At 51.3% G+C, this 19677-nt stretch overlaps 1 protein-coding gene across 10 annotated transcripts in view; it reads right to left on the reverse strand.

The window, feature by feature from the left end:
- Positions 1–19201, reverse strand: part of Kifc3 (kinesin family member C3) — a 34377-nt gene extending 15176 nt beyond the window's left edge. The window contains exons 1-5 of one of the 10 annotated variants that reach the window (XM_031340950.1): positions 19055–19186; positions 14619–14823; positions 11793–11935; positions 6536–6674; positions 3919–4100 (exon numbers count right to left, since the gene is read on the reverse strand). In XM_031340950.1, the coding sequence (XP_031196810.1) occupies positions 3919–4100; positions 6536–6674; positions 11793–11935; positions 14619–14784 (630 nt within the window). In that variant the 5' untranslated portion in view covers positions 14785–14823; positions 19055–19186. Of the gene's footprint in view, positions 1–3918; positions 4101–6535; positions 6675–11792; positions 11936–14274; positions 14489–14512; positions 14589–14618; positions 14824–19054 lie in introns of those variants that run through there. The other 9 variants (XM_031340947.1, XM_031340946.1, XM_031340954.1 and 6 more) reach the window with 9 other exon arrangements.
- Between the last annotated feature and the right edge of the window lie 476 nt (positions 19202–19677).

The following is a 19677-nucleotide window of genomic DNA, read 5'->3' on the forward strand; positions in this document are numbered from 1 at the left end:
GTGCACTAGGCTGGTTCTTAGTAAATGCATGTGATGAGTACTGAATTCTGGAGTGCCCTCAGACACCACAGTGGGGGGTGGTGAAGTTGACCAGAGGGAAGTACTGGGCTGAGGTGGGCTGATGGATGCACACTCCACTATAGACCAGAACTACTACATGACTTCATGCAGAAGTGGCCATGTTGGACTGTCAGCCCAGAGGAACCACATCTTCCAATGTTAGGCCAGGGCTGCGCTGTGACTAACTAAACACAAGGTTGTGGGTTCAATCCCCATCAATGGAAGGACAGGTAGGCAGATTTTCATGCAAACAGGTTTAAAGCTGGCAACTAATTTGATTTTAAAATCAGGCCAGTAAGAACTATTAACTTTAGCAGAGTAGCAGGATATGAAATCAACACAAAAGTCAGTTGTGTTGCTATAACAACAGACAATCCAAAGGAAAAAATAAAGTCATTCCACTTACAGTTGCATCAAAAAAAGAAAACCAGAATAAATTTAAACAAGAGGAGCTAGGGAGATGCTTGTTGGTAAAGTGCTTGCTGCCCAAGCTGCGGGCCTCAGCTCAGGCCCCCATCATCCACGGAAAAAGCTGGGCATGGCTGGGGCTAGAGAGACGGCTCAGTGGCTAAGAGGCCGGGTGCCCGGATGATCCCAGTTCAATTCCCAGCACCCACATGGCACCTTACAACCATCTGTAGTAACTGCAGTCCTCAAAGGGCACTACATAGGTGTGGTCAACAGACAGACATGTGAGAAGGATATCCATACACATAAAGAATAGAAAGGTTAACATGTATTAAACCCAGGCAGGGCAGCACACAGCCCTGGAAGGACTGAGACAGGAAGTAGATTCCAAGGGCTTCCTAGCCACTCAGAATAGCTAGTCTCCCCGAAATGGTGAGCTCTGGGATCAGTAAGAGACTTTATCTCAAAAAATAAGGTGGGAGCCGGGAGGTGGTGGCACACACCTTTAGTCCCAGCACTTGGGAGGCAGAGGCAGGGGGATCTCTGAGTTCGAAACCAGCCTGGTCTACAGAGTGAGTTCAGGACAGCTGAGGCTACACAGAGAAACCCTGTCTGGAAAAACCAAAAAAAAAAAAAAAAAAAAAAAAAAAAAAAAAAAAGGTGGGAAACAACAGAGAATGATACTCCATGTCACTTCCAGCCCCTACCCATGCATGCATAGGTGCATGTGTCTGCAAACACACACACCAGAACCATACAGAATGAAAACTACAAAAGCCATCAAAGGAAATTAAAGGCAGCAGCAGTAAAGGAAAGTCAGCGTGGGTCATGGGTCAAAGGCACAATAAATCGGGTATTAACAAAACCCAAAGCAATCTAGAGCGGCAAGACAGTTCCTACCAAAACTTAACAGCATTTTCTGAAGACTTTTTTTTTTTTTTAATTTCATGCTAAAATTCATGTGTGAAGTCAAAGGATGCCACTGTCTTGGACAAGAAAAACGAAGGTGGAAGTCTGTGCCTTGACTTCAGTACCACAGCAATCAGAGAGCAGTGTGGCTCAGGCAGAAGGGCAGACTGGGTAACAGGCAGGACCAGGGAGTCCAGAGTAAACCTCGCAGATGTGTTCTAATGAGCTTTGACAGGTGTGCAAAGACTATGCAACGGCAAATCATAATGTTGACAACTAGAGATGGAGAACTGTGTCTCCACATGTCAAATATCATATAAGCTGGGCCCTTACCCATATACCATAGAGTAATATACAGAAAAAACAGCAAATGGATCAAAGACCCAAACACAAGAAATCAAATGATAAGACTCTTAGAAGAATATAGAGAAAAACATCATGACACTGAATTTGGCAGAAGAATTTTTGATATGGCCCCCAAAGCATAAACAAGTTAAAAAAAAAAAAAGTTAAGTGGTCTTTACAAAAATTAACTTTTGTACTTCTACAACTCAACAAAACTCACAGGTCTATATAGGGGTTGAAGACATGATGTAGAAGCTAAAAGCATCACCTACTCTCTCAAAAGATCCAGGTTTTGATTCCTAGCAATCACACTGTGGCAAACAACAGTGTGTAACCCCAGTCCCAAGGGATCAGATGCCCTCTTCTGGCTTCTGCAGGTACCACATGCAGTGGCACACAGACACAAATGAAACATTAAAAACATAACATCTCAGGTAGAGTGACAGGTATCATCCCTGAAACCAAAGCCATCAGTCGAGTGAAAGGCAACCATCAAGTGGGAAGGAAATGTGCTAATCAGTTACTGAGAAAGGGTTGATATCCAGAAAAGGCCAATACTCAAATCTCCTGGGTTAAAAAAATGAATAACTTGGCTGGGGTGGCACACACCTTTCATCCCAGCACTTGGGAGGCAGAGGCAGGCAGATTTCTGAGTTCAAGGCCAGCCTGATCTACAAAGTGAGTTCCAGGACAGCCAGGGCTACACAGAAAAACCCCGTCTTGAAAAACCAAACAAAACAAAACCCTTAACCCCCACAGTGACATACCACCCCGTACCCACTGGAATGGCTATTAAATAAGTGTCAAGGAGAATACAGAGAGACCAGAACTCTGAGCATTGTTGGTGACATGGGAAATGGTACAGCTACTGTAGAAAACAGAGTGGTGGATCCTCAAAAAAATTATAAACTGAGTTAGGCATGGAGGTGCCCACCTATCATCCCAGCCCTAGAAACCAGAGACAAGATTGTTGCCTCTGAGTTCAAGGTCATATAGGAAGCCTCTGTCTAAAAAAAAAGGAAAAATATGATAATGATAACAAACTGAATCAGGTATATGCCCTACACCTGGAGGAGCACAGGAGGATCACCCTAAGTTCAACAGCAGTTTGAGCTAATACAGTAAGGCATGGCAGGCAGCACATGCCTTTAATCCCAGCACTTGGGAGGCAGAGGCAGGCGGATTTCTGAGTTCAAGGCCAGCTTGGTCTACAGAGTAAGTTCCAGGACAGCCAGGGCTACACAGAGAAACCCTTGAAAAAAATAAAACAAAAACCAAAAAAATGAAAATCCACAACACAAACTACCACTGTGAGGCTCAGGAATTCAAGGAGCAGCCCCCACAGGACATCACACTCTGTAGTACATAACCAACTTCTCGTCCACTCTTGCAACCAACCCATCTGATAACCACAGCCTGGCTGGAAATCAGAAAATAGGGTTCATAGGACAGACAACGCCCCTACAGCCTCATGGCCAAGACAGCCTCATGGCCAAGACAGCCTCAGACAGATAGATATATGTCCAGGGTTCCAGAGTCACATCTGTCCCTATGATGTGCTAGAACATCTGGATTCTGTTGTCTTATCCATTTGTAGATGAGGAAATGAGGTGCAGACTGGTAGTCACCCAGCCCAGGACTAGTAAGCGCTGCCAGACAGAGTCAGGGTTTACTCACGGCTCCAGATCCAGGAGGCTGGCCATGTCTCCACAGGGTTGGACCCACAGAGCACAGCTAATGGGTACAGAGCCACAGATATCATCCCTTAAGAACATTGTAATACACACGTGATCAAAAAGCTCACCAATAAGACCTGAGCAGAAGCTAGGTCCAGTTTGGATTCTCAAGTCATCTGAGGCCTGAGGGTGGGTTGGGGGTCCTCCTTAAAGCTATGCGGGGTGGGGCGGGATACCAGACAGTCTGAGCAGTCCACTTTTGACTTCCCCTCTTAGTAAGCAAGTAGATTTCATCAATTAGAGAGGAAAATGTTCTGGCTGGGAAGATGCTCAGGTGCTTAAAGACACTTGCTGCAGTAAGATGCTGAGTCTGAACCGCCTCACCCTGTAGCATCTTCTCAAACCAGAAGAGTGTCACCATCTGGCTTCTGGTGGAGTCTAGGTGCCCTGACAATGTCCTCTGACCTGTTCCACAGAGGGCTACTGAGTGGCCTCTGCTCATCCCTGCCTCCCCAGGTACCTGGTTCTGCAGCTGGGTGGTTGTGGCTTGCCGGTCACTGTCGTGGAGGGCCAGCCTCTCCCGAAGGACTACCAGCTCCTCCTGAAGCTGGGACATGGCCTCCACGGTCCTATGTACCACGGGGTCTGGGCCTGGTGACCCGGACAGGCTTGAGCACCTCCCGATGCCAAAGAGCCGCCCACCTACAAGCAAAGTAGTGGCTGATCAGCAGGACAGTGAAGGTCTGCCTGGAGGAGGAAGGAAGCCATCACAACACACCATCAAGGCGGGAAGAGAATGCAAGCAGCTGGGCCTGGGCTGAGGCCTGAAGGATACAGCAAAATGAGTTTGCAGGGGACCTCCAGGCTGGCCTCTGGGGAAGTCACTTTAGCAATGGCCCCTAGGGGACAGAACTGCTTAAACCAAGACTGAGGAGAACCATTTTTCCTCAATCCCCTCAAAGTGGTGAGCTCTAGGCCAGGGCTAGTGCACCCCTCTCTCAGTGGCTCTCCATACTAATTCACCATCTCTCAAAAGCACAGCAGGGAGGGACCAGGCTTTGCCAGCTGCTCCTTGGGAAGTGGTCACCTGTGTGCATGGAGGAGGGGCTAAGGGGAGAGTGTGTGAGCAACAGATCAGGGCACAGATAGGCCAGCACATGGAGCAGATCAAGGGCTAGGCATATTTTCAGGCTGATGCCTGTTCGGGGGTCGGGGGGCATGGACTGTCACCCAGGCACAAGAGAAGCCTGACTCCTCCTCCCCCGACACCTACTGTTCTGTCATCAGGATGGAAGACAGGACAAGCATCAAGGGCTGTGATCTGCAATGGGGCTGTGGTCCCTGTTCCAAAGCTGTAATGGGGAACCAGCAGCAGTCCAGGGGAACAAGAAAAGGATTTGCCTCCTCCCTCAGCATCCCAAGCGGGGTCCTACAAAGAGTCTGGGCATGCAGAGGCCAGTGCTAGCTAAGGAGCCCTCTACTTCAGTGCAGCCTTAGCTTCTGGCTTTCTCAGAGATGAGGGGCCTCCCTGTCGGTGCCTCACCCCCACCACTAGCAAGCCTCGACCACAGTTCTACAAAGCCCCAGAGCAGTACAGGGAAATGGGAGGCAGCTATAGCTAGGCCACCATGGGTGGGGCTGGTGTCCTCTTCCCCCAGAGATTTGGGGCTGGACAACCCGTGCTAGGCAAGTGACCCCAGCTATGTGGCTCTGCATGTGACACACAGCATGAAAGTCACACAGTGCAGGCCCAGCCTCTGTGATCTATTCTAGAGGGAGTAAGGGCAGCCCGATGCTTCTAGGCCAGCACACGGGGCTGCCACGGGCGACATGTGATCAGTATGGCCACAGACTGCATTGGTGCGCAACAGAATGTGCTGGGCTTGGCTGGGAGCTGGTCTTGCCTCTTGAATCACATGGGAGGGACCCTGCAGGCTCTTCCTGTGTGAAACAGGGACAATGTACCTAGCCCAAAAGCAGCCCTGGGAAAGTAGCTGGGATCCCATAGGTAACACAGGTATGAGTGTCATCCATGACATGGCTTCTGTCCTGGGAGGCTCTGAGCCCCAGACCTCAGCATGGAACCCTGTGTAAGGGGTCCAGGAGGTGAGTGGAACCTGCAGAGTCATGGGTAGGGTAGTGGAAGAAACACTCTTGAAGAAGCTAAGGGAGGACTGAGAACGGGAAGAAGAGAGGAGAGGTGAGGCCCAAGGGTGCTTGGGCAGAACAAGCCCCATGCTGAGGGAGCTACCACCTGGCAGACAGGTCAGTTTCTGGAGGCATGGCCCACCACAGAGCCCAGGGCTCAGGTGCTGTGCCAGTATTCATTGCTAAGAGGATCTAGCCTTCCTCCTCTGGGCTTGCCCCCACCAGCTGACCAGATGGTGGCCATTTTGAAGACCTGACTGCCCACTGTTTACCCACACCCTAAGCCTGCCCTGAATCGAGGCAGACCAGGCACAGTACAGAACAGGCACTGGTTCAGACTCAGAGGAGGGAGTGACTGCCTCCAACAACCCCAGCAAGTTCAGACACACAGACTGAGAAAGCAGCACCTTTCCCCAGTACTCCTGGCCTTGCCCTGAGGCTCCCTAAGACATTCTCTCCCTGTGTTCACTGACCAGTATTTACTGCTGAAAACCCAGAAGACAGCAAAGGAACCTGGAGAACCTTCTAAACCCAGTTAGCTCTAGGTGCCACAGTGGTCAGAGGATAATGGAACTGCAGGCTTAGGTTTCTCAGCCTGGAGGGAGGGGAAACAAATCCCTGACCTCTGGCTCCTCTGACCAGAACATAGCCAGGCCTCTGCGGGAGGGACCGGTGGCGTCTGGGAGGCTGCTCCTGGGCCCTGCTTTAGGTAGGTGCTGGGAAAAGACAAAAAGAAGGGAAATCCAACCCAACCTCCAGTGGCTAAAGTCTCTTATCACTGGGTGGAGCCCTAGTGGCCCTGGGACAAGGGGCAGGACAAGAAAGAGGACAGACACATGGCTGTCCGTGGATCTGGAAGAGGCTGGTCGGAGTCTCAAGTTCATGTCAGGTGGCCAGTCTGGCTGAGCCACTTCCAGCTGTGGACAGAGTTCTCCCTCCTGCACTAGCTCAGCCAGAGCATGTCAGACAGTGGGGCTGACCTCCTTTACCTGTTTTTTCTACATTCATGGTACCACCAGCTTCTGGGGCCTCCCGGTCCCGCCTGGGGGCCGGCGCCTGCCTCTTCGGGAGCTTGTCTTCTTTCGTCCCCTGACTCTTGCTCTCGCACCCCTTGTCCCGCAGGGCCTGCTGCCAAGACACAACCAGAATCCTCTCGTGAAGGGGACTGTGCTAAGGAGAGACCCTTGCCCTGGGGTGGTAAGCATTCTGGTCCCAGGGCCCAGCAGTGTCATCACCAAGGAGGTGTGGACAAATGGTCCTGCCTGGAATCTGGGAAGCCAGCCTAACATCCTACAGAAAGATGACAATAATTTATTCTTGGGTCCCACCATAGTCAGTCTCTACATCAGTAGAAAAGGTTCTAAGTGCCTACGTTCCCCAGATAAAGTTTGTGCTATCCCTGCAGGCTCCATGGGTCAGGAGTCAGCAACACGTGAGCAGCCTGTTCACAACAAGCCCCAATGCAGGTGACTACCCTGTCCTGCCCACACACAACAGTCTTAGGGCAACTCCCCTGAGGTGTCATCTGCTCCAACACCTTGGCAGACAGCTTCCCACCTAGGGAAAGCACTCCCAGGACTAAGAAGATACATGAGTCCATCTGACCAGGAGAATGACCACTCTGCCTTCTGCATGCTGTGTCCCACAGGGCTATCCAGGGGCAATGCGACCCCATGTTCTGGTCAAGGGACTGAGGCCAAGGTGGCTGGGCTGGAGCAGATGAGTGGAGGGGTAAAAAGGGGTGCTTCCTCTGGAGATATCCCTAGTAGCTCATGGAGAAAGACACCAAGCGAGGATCCGGACAGTGTGAACCCATTTAAGGGTAATAATAACACAAGATGCGGATGAGAAACAGACTGGAAAGCTCACGGGCAGCAGAGTCGGTATGTGTGCTCGGGGTGGGGTATGCACACACAGAGACCCACTGACATGGAAACGAGAGCAACTTACACTTGGGGAATGAAGATGAGCAGGGAGAAGGACCTGTGCAGAAAGCACCTTCCAGGCCACCCTGGACCCTTCTGAGGCTTGCCTTTCTCACCTTCAAAGCACAGTTTTGTTGTGTTTATGTCCACAGAGCCTCTGGGAAGATGCTTTTATGTCTCAAGTTGAGTGTTAATCTTATTTTATTTACAGGGTCTCACTCACACTGTGGCCCTGGCTGGCCTGGAACCTGCAGAGATCCTTTTGCCTCTACCTTCTCCCTACTGGAATTAAAGGTCTGTGCCAACATCCTAGAGCCAGGTGCTACATTTTTTTTCTTCAATGCTCAGTACAGGGAGACAGCATGTCACCTGCGTGCTGTGTGGCTGTGGACAAATTCTGTACCCTCTCCAAAGCTGTTTCCCTCCCTTCTCAGTCTAGAGCCACTAATCTCCACCCTCTAGTGCCAGTGGGCAAACCCAAGGCAGCAGCATGCAAGGCTTAAAGTGCCGGCACTTGGAGGCACCACATAGACAGCTACTAGCTATGATCAATTTATAGTTTCTCTGATCTACACTCGCTAACTTTGAGCATCAAAAGGCCAATCAAAAAAAATTGCAAGGGCTGGAGAGATGGCTCAGTGGCTAAGAGCACTGACTGCTCTTCCAGAGGTTCTGAGTTCAATTCCCAGCAACCACAAGGTGGCTTGTAACCATCTATAATGGGATCCAATGCCTTCTTCTGGCCTATCTAAGGGCAGTGACAATGTACTCACATATATAAAATAAATCTTTTTTTTTCCTCCACAAGAAGAGATTTATCTGGGAGAAGAGGAAGAAGGGGGTGAAGGAAGGGGGCCTAAATAAATCTTTAAAAAAAAAGAATTACAAGAGTGAAAATCGGCCCAGCAGGTGCCTAATCATCCACGCCCTCGGACTCTTCCTCCCTCCATCTCTTGTATTTAGGAAATTTCTCCTCAGCTAAATTCTGTCCCCACCCTTCAACCAACTGGTACACAATTTCCAGCAGGCTGGGGGAGGTGGGGGCGGCAGGGACTGCAACAGTTGGAAGTTTCCATTTGCCTTCAGACAAGAGCAAAGGTTACACTATTTCTGGGCTGCTGGCTGAAGCACAGGAAGGACAGACGTCCCTGGGGGCTGGGAATTTCTGCAGTGTCCTGGAGGTACCACTCAGTCTTAGTCGCTGGAACAAGGCTGGACTGATTGAGCCTGTGACCTGCAGGTTGTGCCCCTGGCGTGGTACACACTTCAGCATACATCCATAGCCATAAACATGGCAGAGCTCTGCAGGGGCCAGAAGGACATGAACTTGGAAGCTTCTGAATGGAGCGTCAGTAGAGCTGCTGAGCCCAGGCCTCCGTAGCAGCCACAGCCCAGCACCCCATAATCAAAGCTCAAGAACAGGGCCACCACCCAGCTGAGCTGCAGTTCCTAACCACAGCCTCCCGATTTAACTTCCCCCTGGTTTCCTTAACTGTTGTCTTGCCAGACCCACTCTCCTCAAAGACCCCACAAAGGAAACAAGTATGGCTGGTTCAGCTCTCAGAAGAATCTGACAAGAACCAAGAAACATGTTGAAACAAAGGCTGTCCCTTAAACACCATCATCCCTGCGGTTCTGCCCAGAGCAGCAGCCTAGGACTGCATCCGCTGGAGGGAAGATGGTTCAAAGGTGTGCATTTTCCCCAGAACCCATCCTGCCCACCCGCTGCACAGTGACTACCTGGAAAGGCAGGATGTGTGTATGAAGCAATCAGAAGCTCAGAAAAAAAGCCAGGCCTGGTGGCTTATGCCTAAAACCACAGGACGTGGGAACATGGGTATCTGCCACAAGTTCCACACAAGCCTAGACTACAGAGGGAGTCACTGTCTCAAAAATATAAAGACTAGGAGGGATTATGAGTCCGTCTCTTAGGGGAATCTAGACAACACCTCCTGATAACCCTTCATGCTCCGAAGTTGTGCTCCTGGTGCTCTCCTATTTGTATTCACACATGTGAGGTCACTGGTGACTCTCTGGAGCCTCTACTGGGCTACCATCCCTACTTCCCTTCTCAGCATCCCTGCACCAGTCTAAGGACACATTGGCACAAAGCAGCCAATCTATAATTTGCTGTTCAGCAAATGCACATATTAAAATACTAATACAGGGGGGCTGAAGAGACCACGCAGCAGTTGAGAGCACTGGCTGTTCTTCCAAGGGACCCAGGTCCAATTCCCAGGACTCAGATGGTGGCTCATGACCGTAACTCTAGTCTGAGCAGACCTGATGCCCTCTTCTGGCCTCCGTAGGCAGCAAGCATATATGCAAACACCCATATAATAAAAATAAACCTTTAAAAAATATATAGTAATGCAAGCATTGGAGAGGTGGCTCAGCAGATAAGAGCACTTGCTGCCTTTGTTCCTAGGTTCAGTTCCCAGCATCCACATGAGCGTTCATGTTGGTAACTAGTTCTAGACACGGAGTGTCAGCCGATTTAAACCTAGAGAACCTAGGTTGGTTTCCCAGCACCCATGTGGTAGCTATGGGGAACTAATTCCTTCTTCTGGCATCCTTGGGCAGCAGGTACCAGGTGCATATACATATATGCAGGCAAACATTCATACACTCCAAACTAATGCAGCTGGGTATGGTGGCACATGCCTTTAATCCCAGCCCTTGGGAGACGAGTTAGTAGATATCGGAGTTTGAGACCAAACAGGGTAAGTAGTGAGATCCTAAACTAACAAACTAATGTTGGCCAATAAGATGGCTCGATGCATGAAGGCACCCAAGGACCTGAATTCCCATCCCCAGAGCCTATGCAGTAGGTGGGCTGACCCTCACAAGCTATTCTCTAACTGCACAGATGCACTGTGCTACCCCCATACCCACATGTACACACAATCTGTGCAAGATCAGCATCATGACTTCAACATCAAAGGAGCACACTGTGATCAGAGATAACACACAGGGCAGACAAGGAGGATTTACCATCACTACCATAATCACCGTCATCGTTATTTGGTGGTGATGGGATGAGCCAGCCAAGGGCTCTAATGCTACAGGCATACATGCAGCCCCATTACAGTTTATGTGGAAATCTTAAGTAGAGTATTATGCAGTGGTGTAGGGGAATGGATGGAGTTCTCCATGACTAATGTGTATGAAGAGATCTCAAAGACGGCCATGAGGGAAACAGCAGGCCATAGAATAATGTGAAAAAGTAAATATAAATACCATACCACTGGTGTCGGTAAGGTACGGTAAGTGGATGAATATGAACCTTTCACAGTGGAGTCGCAGAAGGACCATGAGGAGCATCCAGCTTCTAGGGATCATATCATGAATTCTTTGAATTCTTTGTGCCATTTGGCTTTTTTGTTTATTTGGAGGTTGTTTATTTAGGTTTGAGACAGAGTTTCTCTAAGTAGCCCAGGCTGTCCTGGAACTGGCTCAGTAGACCAGACTGGCCTCAAAATCAGAGTTCCTCCTCTATAAAAGGCATGCGCCACCACCTTTCATAATTTTTTTTAAATACTTCTGTATTCTATTTCTGTTTGGTAGTTCAGACCTCAGCCTACTGTGTGACCAGTAGCAAATTACTTAACCTCTCTGAGCTCTGAACCTCCTCATCTATAAAATTCATACAAACCAGTATCTTTCTGTTGAGACATGAGATCTAATGCCTGTGTTCCTAAACTGTGTTAAATAAAAACCACTAACTCTTTGTGTTATTTCTACAATCAAATCTACCTACCATCCAGTCTGCAGTAAGCATGCTTCTGAAAGTCACTGACAGCTGGTAGGAGAAGCATCTATCTCCCCACCATCTCCCTTTGGACTCTGTGAGACAGTCTCTGTATCCCTGGACATCCTGGAACTTGCTTCATAGATAAGGCTGGCCTCAAACTCACAGAGATCTGCCTCTCCCTGCCTCCTTTAGGATTAAAGGCATGCACCACACCCAGCCTGGCCCGCTTCTGATTCCTCACCAAGGCCACATAGGCATTGTCCACACAGGAATAAACAGTCTAATTTCCCAGTATCTCCTTCAGCTCTGTAAATCTTAGCACAGGCCTCACTTCCCACCTCAGCCAGGGTGTGGCTGAGACACTCCTGTCACCTCGGAGATCTTCCCTGGGATAAGCTCTAATGCAGCCTGTTGCAGGCATTCTCTCAGCTATGGGCTGCAAAGGGCTAGCCAACAGAACTGGTGCCTGGCAAGTTCATTCCCAGCTCTTCACCCCGCTGGACCCAACTGCTAGAGTTCCGAGGACCAAACTCACTCTTGCCCCTGCATCTGACGGCTCGGGTTTACCTGCACTGTCAGGTAGAGTCTATGGGGACTCCTAGGGCCAGGCCAGTCCACGCTGAGGGCTCGACACTGTGCAAGAGACGGGCGAGCTGCAGTCCGGGAAGTGGAGTCTTCCTCGCCACTGGGTAGGAAATCTTTTCCACGCCCTGTCTCAGGAAAGACAGACAGACAGATAAGATAACATATTTGGCTGCTGGCCAAGGACCACCGGCCAAAGCAGGCTGAGATCATCTTTTGCCAATCCAATCTACCCAGGTATGGCCAGCAGGGCCTCCTGTGGTCTCAATAGGCTCTCTCCATACAGGTAGGGGCAGGGTGGGGCTGCCTGATTCCCTTACCAAAAAAAAAAAAGACCCTGAGATTCTTTCCTGGAGGGTACCCAAGACCCTGCCAGGGACTCCCCAGTTGCCACAGTGGCTTTGGGGGTCCACGCTTATTCATCAGCTCCTCTGCAGAGAGCTGTAAGAGGAAGCCAAGACACTTGAGTGAGCTGTACATCACAGGGACACAGCTTTATTATCCAGACTGCCTCTAGGTGGCAATTTCTCCCTTGCCTTAACTAAGACCAGCCCCACACTGGGTACCCTAGTCCCTGCTATTTCTAGAAGTGCACCCAGAACAGCCAGAAGTGTATCCTCTGGGGCAGGACACCCCCCTCCTCTAACCTGACCAGGCTGGGAAACAATAGTAGCCTTTCTGTCAAATGACACAGCCACAGGCTGGAGAGATGTTCTCATCTGAGAACACATACTGCTCTTGCAAAGGACTGGAGCGTTGCTCCCAGCACCCACACTGAGTGATTCACAATTGCCGTAAGTCCAGCTCCAAGGGATCTGATACCTCTTAACTCTGTAGGTACCTGTACTCATGTGCATTTAATCACACAGGTAAATATACATACACATTAAAATTAAAATAATAAATTTGATTTATTTGAAAATAAACCAAATAAATTGATTTTGAAGAATCAGTTAAATGGAAGCTTTTTCACCAGGCACGATTTTAATCCTAGCACTCAAAAGGCAGAGGCAGGCAGAATTCTGTGAGTTCAAAGCTAGCCTGGTCTATATAGCAAGTTTCAGGCAATCAAAGTAAGCCCTGTAGTTTCTTTCTTTAAAAAAAAAAAGCATAGCCATGACCCTGAGATAAACTAACATCCTGAGGGCATAACCCCATAGTGAGGCTCAAGAGCCCAAGGAACAGGAAGTCTCCATACTGACAAAAGCCTGAAGGACCCACAGATATTAGCCATTAAGCTAGTGATTGCCATCACAACCACCCAGGCAGGTGGAGGACATCCCCTTGTTGGAAAGCCAGAAAACCAGAGACCTGGAATGGCTAACAGGCCTAGTGCTACACAAAGCATATATTCAAACTGATGTGCCGACCAAACACCAGCAGGGAAGATCTGAAGGGGACTGGGGTACGCTGTCACACACAGGTTTCACTTGATCTTTATCTTAAATTTATAAAGTGGTCATAAGTCTTTAAAGTCACTGTACTCACTTCATAAGCACACAAATACACACACACACACACACACACACACAAGCACGTACGCACGCATGCATGCACACTGGAGAGCGCGCGCTTGCACAGACACACACACACACACATATGCAAAGTAGATGAAGAGGTCAGTAGGATTTCTAAGGTTAAAAATTTTAACCAGAAAAGCCATATTCATCTCTATTTTATTCACACCAGGAGACAACCTTGTAGAGACCATCCCTTCCCCCTTTTAAACAACCAGCTCTGACTGACCCAGAGAGCCCTGCTTTGCCTGAAGCCTCCCAGGGTCTAAGGGGCTGGCAGCCCCCAGGCAACTATAGAAGCTGGGAGATCTTCAAAGCACTGCCCTGCTGCCCACTGGCAGAGTGAACTCCGTTACAGTTAGAAAGGGAGAGAGGGGCCATGGCGGAACCTCTTGTGTATTCCCTCTTCTCAATACTAAGGGGCTTAGATCCCAGGGCCTCATGACCCAGAGGGCCAGGATGGTCTCTGGACACTTCTCCCTGTAGGACAGGAGCAAAAGGTAACAAACACCTGAAGGCAGTTCTCCAGGATAACCCTTCCTTCCCACACAACCAGGGCACCCTGCCTGCTTGCCCACACAGAGGTAGGGAAAGGGTCAAGTCGGCTCCTCACCCCAACACCCTGCCCCTACCCAGAACAGAGGAGTGGCTGGCTCCTTGACAGTCTCAGCACCTGAGACATGACCCAGAAAGCTGAGTGCTGACAGTTCCCTAGGGTACAGCAGTGGCCCAGGCTCCAGGACCCAGGACCCTCTCACCATAGACCTGTTGGTTTTGAAAGCAGCCACTGGCTGGCTGACACCTAAAACCCAGGACCTGGCACCCAAACCCGGCTGGCCAACACTCTGCGCAGCCTGTACCACTCGCTCCTCACTCCTGTCCAGGGCAGCCTGGCAGAATCAGGTGTCAGTGCCGAGCAGGGTACTCAAGAGGTCAGCCGCTTCACCTACCTTGCTTACCGCCTTCAGCTGATATTAGAGAGTACCCAAATGAGATCTCAGAGTCTCTGACCTGGTTCGGCTGGCGGGAATGTAGCTGATGCCGCGGTGCTATGGACTGTTAAAGTTTAACCGGCCCCAGCCTTCTCCTCCTCCCAGGCTGGACGCAGGGAAGGAGCACCCGGTGACGCTGCGCTGCGCTGCGCTCCACGCCCAGCCGGCTCTGGGCTGCTGGCTACCCTGTAATTACCTGACAGCTCTGACTGAGTTTAGGAACCGCGAGAAGCCTCAGTCTCATCTCTGGGATCTGGAGGAAGGAAGGGAAATGAAGAGGCATTCTAAAAATGCGGACTCACCAGTTCTCAACCTCCCCTGGCCGGTGTGTGGGAAAGGGCGGGCGGCTGGGCTTGCTGGGGCGGGGCGAGCCATCCCGGGCTTGGGCTCCTGGACCCGGCCCACTCTCCACAGGCCCCGCAGTGAAGGCGTGGCTCCCAAGTTCCACGTCCTGCGAGAGGGGACCATGGCCCGGGGCTCAGCAACCTCTTCTGGGTGCCGGGCAGGCTGCGGAGAGAACAAGGGAAAGGGAGCTTTAAAAGGAGGACCCTGGATGCTTGGCATTGACCATGGGCAGGGAGCAAGTTAGTGAGTCTGCCACCCACTGCGAAGCTCTGCCAGAGGACACACCGAGCAGCAGCCCCACATGGAGGAAGCTCCGGGACTATGCTTCCAACCAGTGGTGAGTTTAATCCTTTTCCTCCATGAGCTCTCATTTTCTAATTAGACTCAGCTGCTTGCTCAAGTCTCAGCCTTCAGGCTCTGTCCCAAGCCAGTGGCCCAGCAGCTAATGCTCTGAGTATTAGCATCTCACTGAGGAGGGGCTCAGAGGGGGCTGGCTTAGGGCCAGGGGCAAGCTGGGTTTACATTCAGCAAATTCTCAGGGCCAGTTCATTCACACATTCAAGTAACTCAGTGCTGGGGGTGTGTCAGGCACTAGGCCAGGCATTCATTCAGTTCCTAGTTCATAATCATTTATTGAGTGCCTACTATGTGCTGGGCACCTAGCAGAAGTCAGGGGCCTCAAACTTCCAGTCACAGTGTTAGGTAAAGGTTTACTGAAGTGATGACACAAACCTTTAATCCCAGCACACCCAAGGCAGAGATCCCTTATGAGTTCAAGGTCAGCCTGTTCTACACAGCAAGTACCAGGACAGCCAGGGCTACATAGTGAGGCCCTGTCTCAAAAATAACAAATGTTCAAAGTATTTTGAACAGAGTGATTTTCCAGGTACCACGTGGTACGGGAAGTGTGAGTGTCCTGGGAGCACTGGTATGGGAAGTGTTAAGTGTCCTGGGAGCACTGGTACGGGAAGTGTTGAGTGTCCAGGTACCATGTGGTATGGGAAGTGTGAATGTCCTGGGAGCACTGGTCCAGGATAGGAAGCAAGCAAATGGATAGAGTTCAAGCACAAATTTTTAGATCAGGAGTTTTTGTCTTGGTTTGGTTTGGCTATTTGAGACAGAGTGTTACTACATAGCCCAGGCTGGCCTTGAGTCACCATCTTCCTCACTGGAAAAAAAAAAATCTTTATTATGTACCTACTGTGTGTAGAGCAGCCTCAAGGATATTTGAGCTGACCAAACTTTTGCCCCAGAGTCAGGCTGCGATGCCAGCCACAGAAGCAAAGTCAGACTAAAAAGGTATCATGGAGTTTGAAGACTGAGCTGGGCACCCAAGGGACTTCCTACAGAGCTACCCGGATCGTGGGCCATTTTCAGGTTCCCCACTCTCACTGAATTGACCACTTCCTGACAGGCAGCAAGAACATGTGTTGAACAGGGTCCATTCCCACCCTGCCCCACCCTGTGGCTTCCTGAGAATGAGGGGCTCATCCCACATGCTATGCCCACATGCTCCATGATGGCTTACTAAATGGATCCTGAAGAGTATGAAGGCTGAGACTTGAGCAAGCAGCTGAAATGCATGTACATGCACACACATGCACATTCACATGTATATACATATACATGCACACGTGTACACATATGTACACACACACACACAAGAACCAAAGCCTGGAGGTCAGGCTAGCCACCAAGATGCAGCGCTAAAGGTCACTATTGGGAAAAGTAAGGGTATGGTCGGCAAGGTGAGTGAGAGGGGATTACTCTTAATCAAGATTAATGATATTCAGTAAGGACGGGATGGGATTGGAGGTCGGGGGGGGGGGGGGGGGGGGGGGGGGGGGGGGGGGGGGTGAGAGGAAGCAGTCACTGAAGGCGGGAGGTCTGAGAGTGGCAGGAGCTGCCCAGCGCATACCCGAAGTCCCCGGAAGTGGATGGAGAGCAAGTAGGAAGGGTAGGACAGTCAGGTGGCCACAGCTGAGTAAAAGAAAGCCCTGGGGACCTCCTTTTAAGAAAAGCCAAAGGGAGAGCTAGGTATGGGGGGGCTCACATCTACCTTTCCTAGCACTCAAAAGGTTGCAAGTTCTAGACCAGCCTAGGTTGCAAGGCAATTTTCAAGGTGGCTCAAGGAACTGGGCAGTGCCTGGGAGGCAGCTGTCTCTCTCTTAGAGGGAGGTTCAGCCTGGATGAAGAAGAGGTGACATGTGGGGGAAGACAGAGGGGCAGGAACAAGGCATCTAGAGACAGCAAACAAATAGCAGGAATCTGGAGTTGGAGACTGAAGACTTTGATCTGATGCTCTTAGGGCCAAGTACTGAAGACAGTGGGTCGTGCTCCCTTCCTTGACTAAAGACAATGTGGGGTACTCACTGGGAGAGGACAGGAATGTGGGGGAAAGGGGTTAGAAAGATGCTGATCATAAGTAGCCCCATATGGTGGATGCCTTGAGATGGGTGTAAAGTGGGAGAAGTGAGAAGAGCAGATACAAATGCCCTCCCCAGCCGGCCTGGCACAGTGCCAGGAAGAAAGCCGACCGACCCAGCAGGCCAGGAGGTGAAGCTGGAGGACCGTCTTCTGTGGGTGCTCCAACTAAGCTGAGACCATGAAGGGCAGAGGATTCTAGGGGAGATCAGCTCAGTCAAGGAGGTGGGGGACCATATTTCTGTGCTATCAGGAAGGGAAGTTGGAGAGGCAGCCTGAAGAAAGAGGAAGGGTGTGTGCTAGGTCCCCAAGAGGAAAAAGCAGCCGAATTTAGCAGCTGGAAACCCGGGAGTGAGGTCAGGAGTATCAAGAAATCTCAAACAAGCCCAGGGTTCTAGGCCAAGAGAGAAGTGTGCACTCTCCTTACATGGGTGTTTGGTCTGGGGACCTGGGACCTCTAGTGACCTGGAAATCATGGGGTAGAGCTATGGACTGGGTCAGGCCTTGGCTCTGCCACCTAGGAAAATTGGTTACCCGCTCTTTGCCTTATCATCTTCATATATCAAGTGGTGAAAACTGCCATTTCTCAGGGCTGACATCAGACAATACACGTGTGAAGTGTTGGTACATGCAAAGGACCCAAGATGCTGCTATCTCTTGGAATACTGTTCCATTGGTGGGTGAATGCAGAAGCTATCTGGGGAAGGGGCATGTGCTTCTCTGGGTTTAGTCAAAGATGGTAGACCTGCCTTCCTCCTGTCCTAGGCAGGGCACAGACTCTGTGTGTGTGTGTGTGTGTGTGTGTGTGTGTGTGTGTGTGTGTGTATGCGTGCATGCGTGTGTGCAGACCTCAGTTACCTATATACCACTGCTGGAGAGAGCTTGGTTCTCCTGGGTGAGCATTTGGGGAAGGAGGCATAGCTAGACTGGGCTAGGGCATCCCTGGCACACACATGTTCTGGGGCATCCAGATTTCAAATTCTCTGCTCCCTGGTACCCCATACAGACAGCAGAACTCACCACCCCAAACCCTGAAGTCCAGCCACTTGAATACACAAAACCATTCTGGGGCTGCATTCCTATCAAATGCGTCTCTCTCTGGCCAAGGAGACTGCCCCTTTATGAAGGGCATGGGGAATAAGTCCTACCAGACTAGGAAGGGCATTTACCCAGTCTTGGGGCAGAAGGACACTAAGGAAGGTGAAGCTAGGGGTAATCCCAATGCCCAAGCTTGAGAAATGCATTGAAGGGTGTGTGTGTGTGTGTGTGTGTGTGTGTGTGTATGCATGTGCGTGCGTGTGTGTGTGTTGGAAGGGTGACAAATAATACTTAAGAATTTAAATCCAGCTTCCTCTTTAAAATGTTTCAAGACCGGGCCTTTCACTGTGTCAGCCAGAGTTCTGCTGTTACTAGCAGTGGAAAAGCTGAGGGGACAGACCGCTTCTGGACTCTCCTCCCTGCAGGGATTCCTCATCCGCAGCTGTCAATGATTTGATTCCTCTCAGCTTGCGAGGGTATTTCTGAGGCCCTTCCTCCTAACCTAGGGGCTGCCGCACCCCACCTCGGGCCTTGCCCGGGGGAGGGGGACGACTACCCGGGGACACAGAGGGAGGGCCCAAACAGTAGCCTTCCTGGAAGCGACCCACGCAGGGGAAAGGGGTGCGCTGGTTGAGCCGCAGCTCTCAGGTAGGCTCTGCACATTCCCCCTCCAAGGAGATCCGAAGCGGGTCTCGGTGGCGCTACCCCAGAGGCCGTGCCACCCTCACGCCCAGCCAGGTCCCGGCAAGATCCTCCGGCTGGACGACACAGTGGGACCCCCGCGCACACCCGGGTCTCTGGGGCCTGATTGCAGCGCCCGCCGCGGGTCGGGATAGAGGGGTCTGCAGGTAGGGCGGGCACGGCGCCCACCAGGCGCGCTGGGAGGAGCCCGTCCCAGCCCACCCCCCAGCGTACCAGGACCCCGACTCACCGGCCTAGCGGAGACAGGATCCCAGCGCCGCTGCTGCCGCCGCAGCGCCCCGGGCTCGGCCCGCTCCGGCCCGCCCTCGCGAGGCAGCTCCACGCCGCCGCTGCCTCCTCGGCCCGCCCCGTGCCCGCCCCTCCCGCACTTTCCACAGGAAATGATTAACTCAGGCCGCGGCGCGTTCCCATGGCAACGGGCTCAGGAGGGGGCACGCGCACTCTCGCGCACGCGCCCACCCCAGGCGCGTGCCTCCCCTCTTATCCTACCCCTTACCCCACCCCCAACACGGGCCGATACACACTTGTGCGCTCACCCACGGGCGCACGAGCCCCAGGAATACCTTGCCTGGGCCCTCCAAGCAGGCTCACACCCTCCACTGCACCCCGCGTGCCTGCACACTCGCCCTCACCCACCCCGCAGGAACGCAGGCCTCTTACTCCCAACCCAGGAGTTAACGTTGGGATGGGAAACAGTTAAAACTCACCCTCAAATGGTTTGTACTCCGCCCCAAACCTAGGTGCAGAAGTTTCATGCACCCCAGCTAGGATCCACACACATCTGGCACACATAGACTCACATCTTTTTGTTTGTTTGTTTGTTTGTTTTTTGAGATGGGGGTTTCTCTGTGT

Source organism: Mastomys coucha, unplaced genomic scaffold (assembly GCF_008632895.1).
Source record: "Mastomys coucha isolate ucsf_1 unplaced genomic scaffold, UCSF_Mcou_1 pScaffold22, whole genome shotgun sequence".
NCBI lineage: Eukaryota > Metazoa > Chordata > Mammalia > Rodentia > Muridae > Mastomys > Mastomys coucha.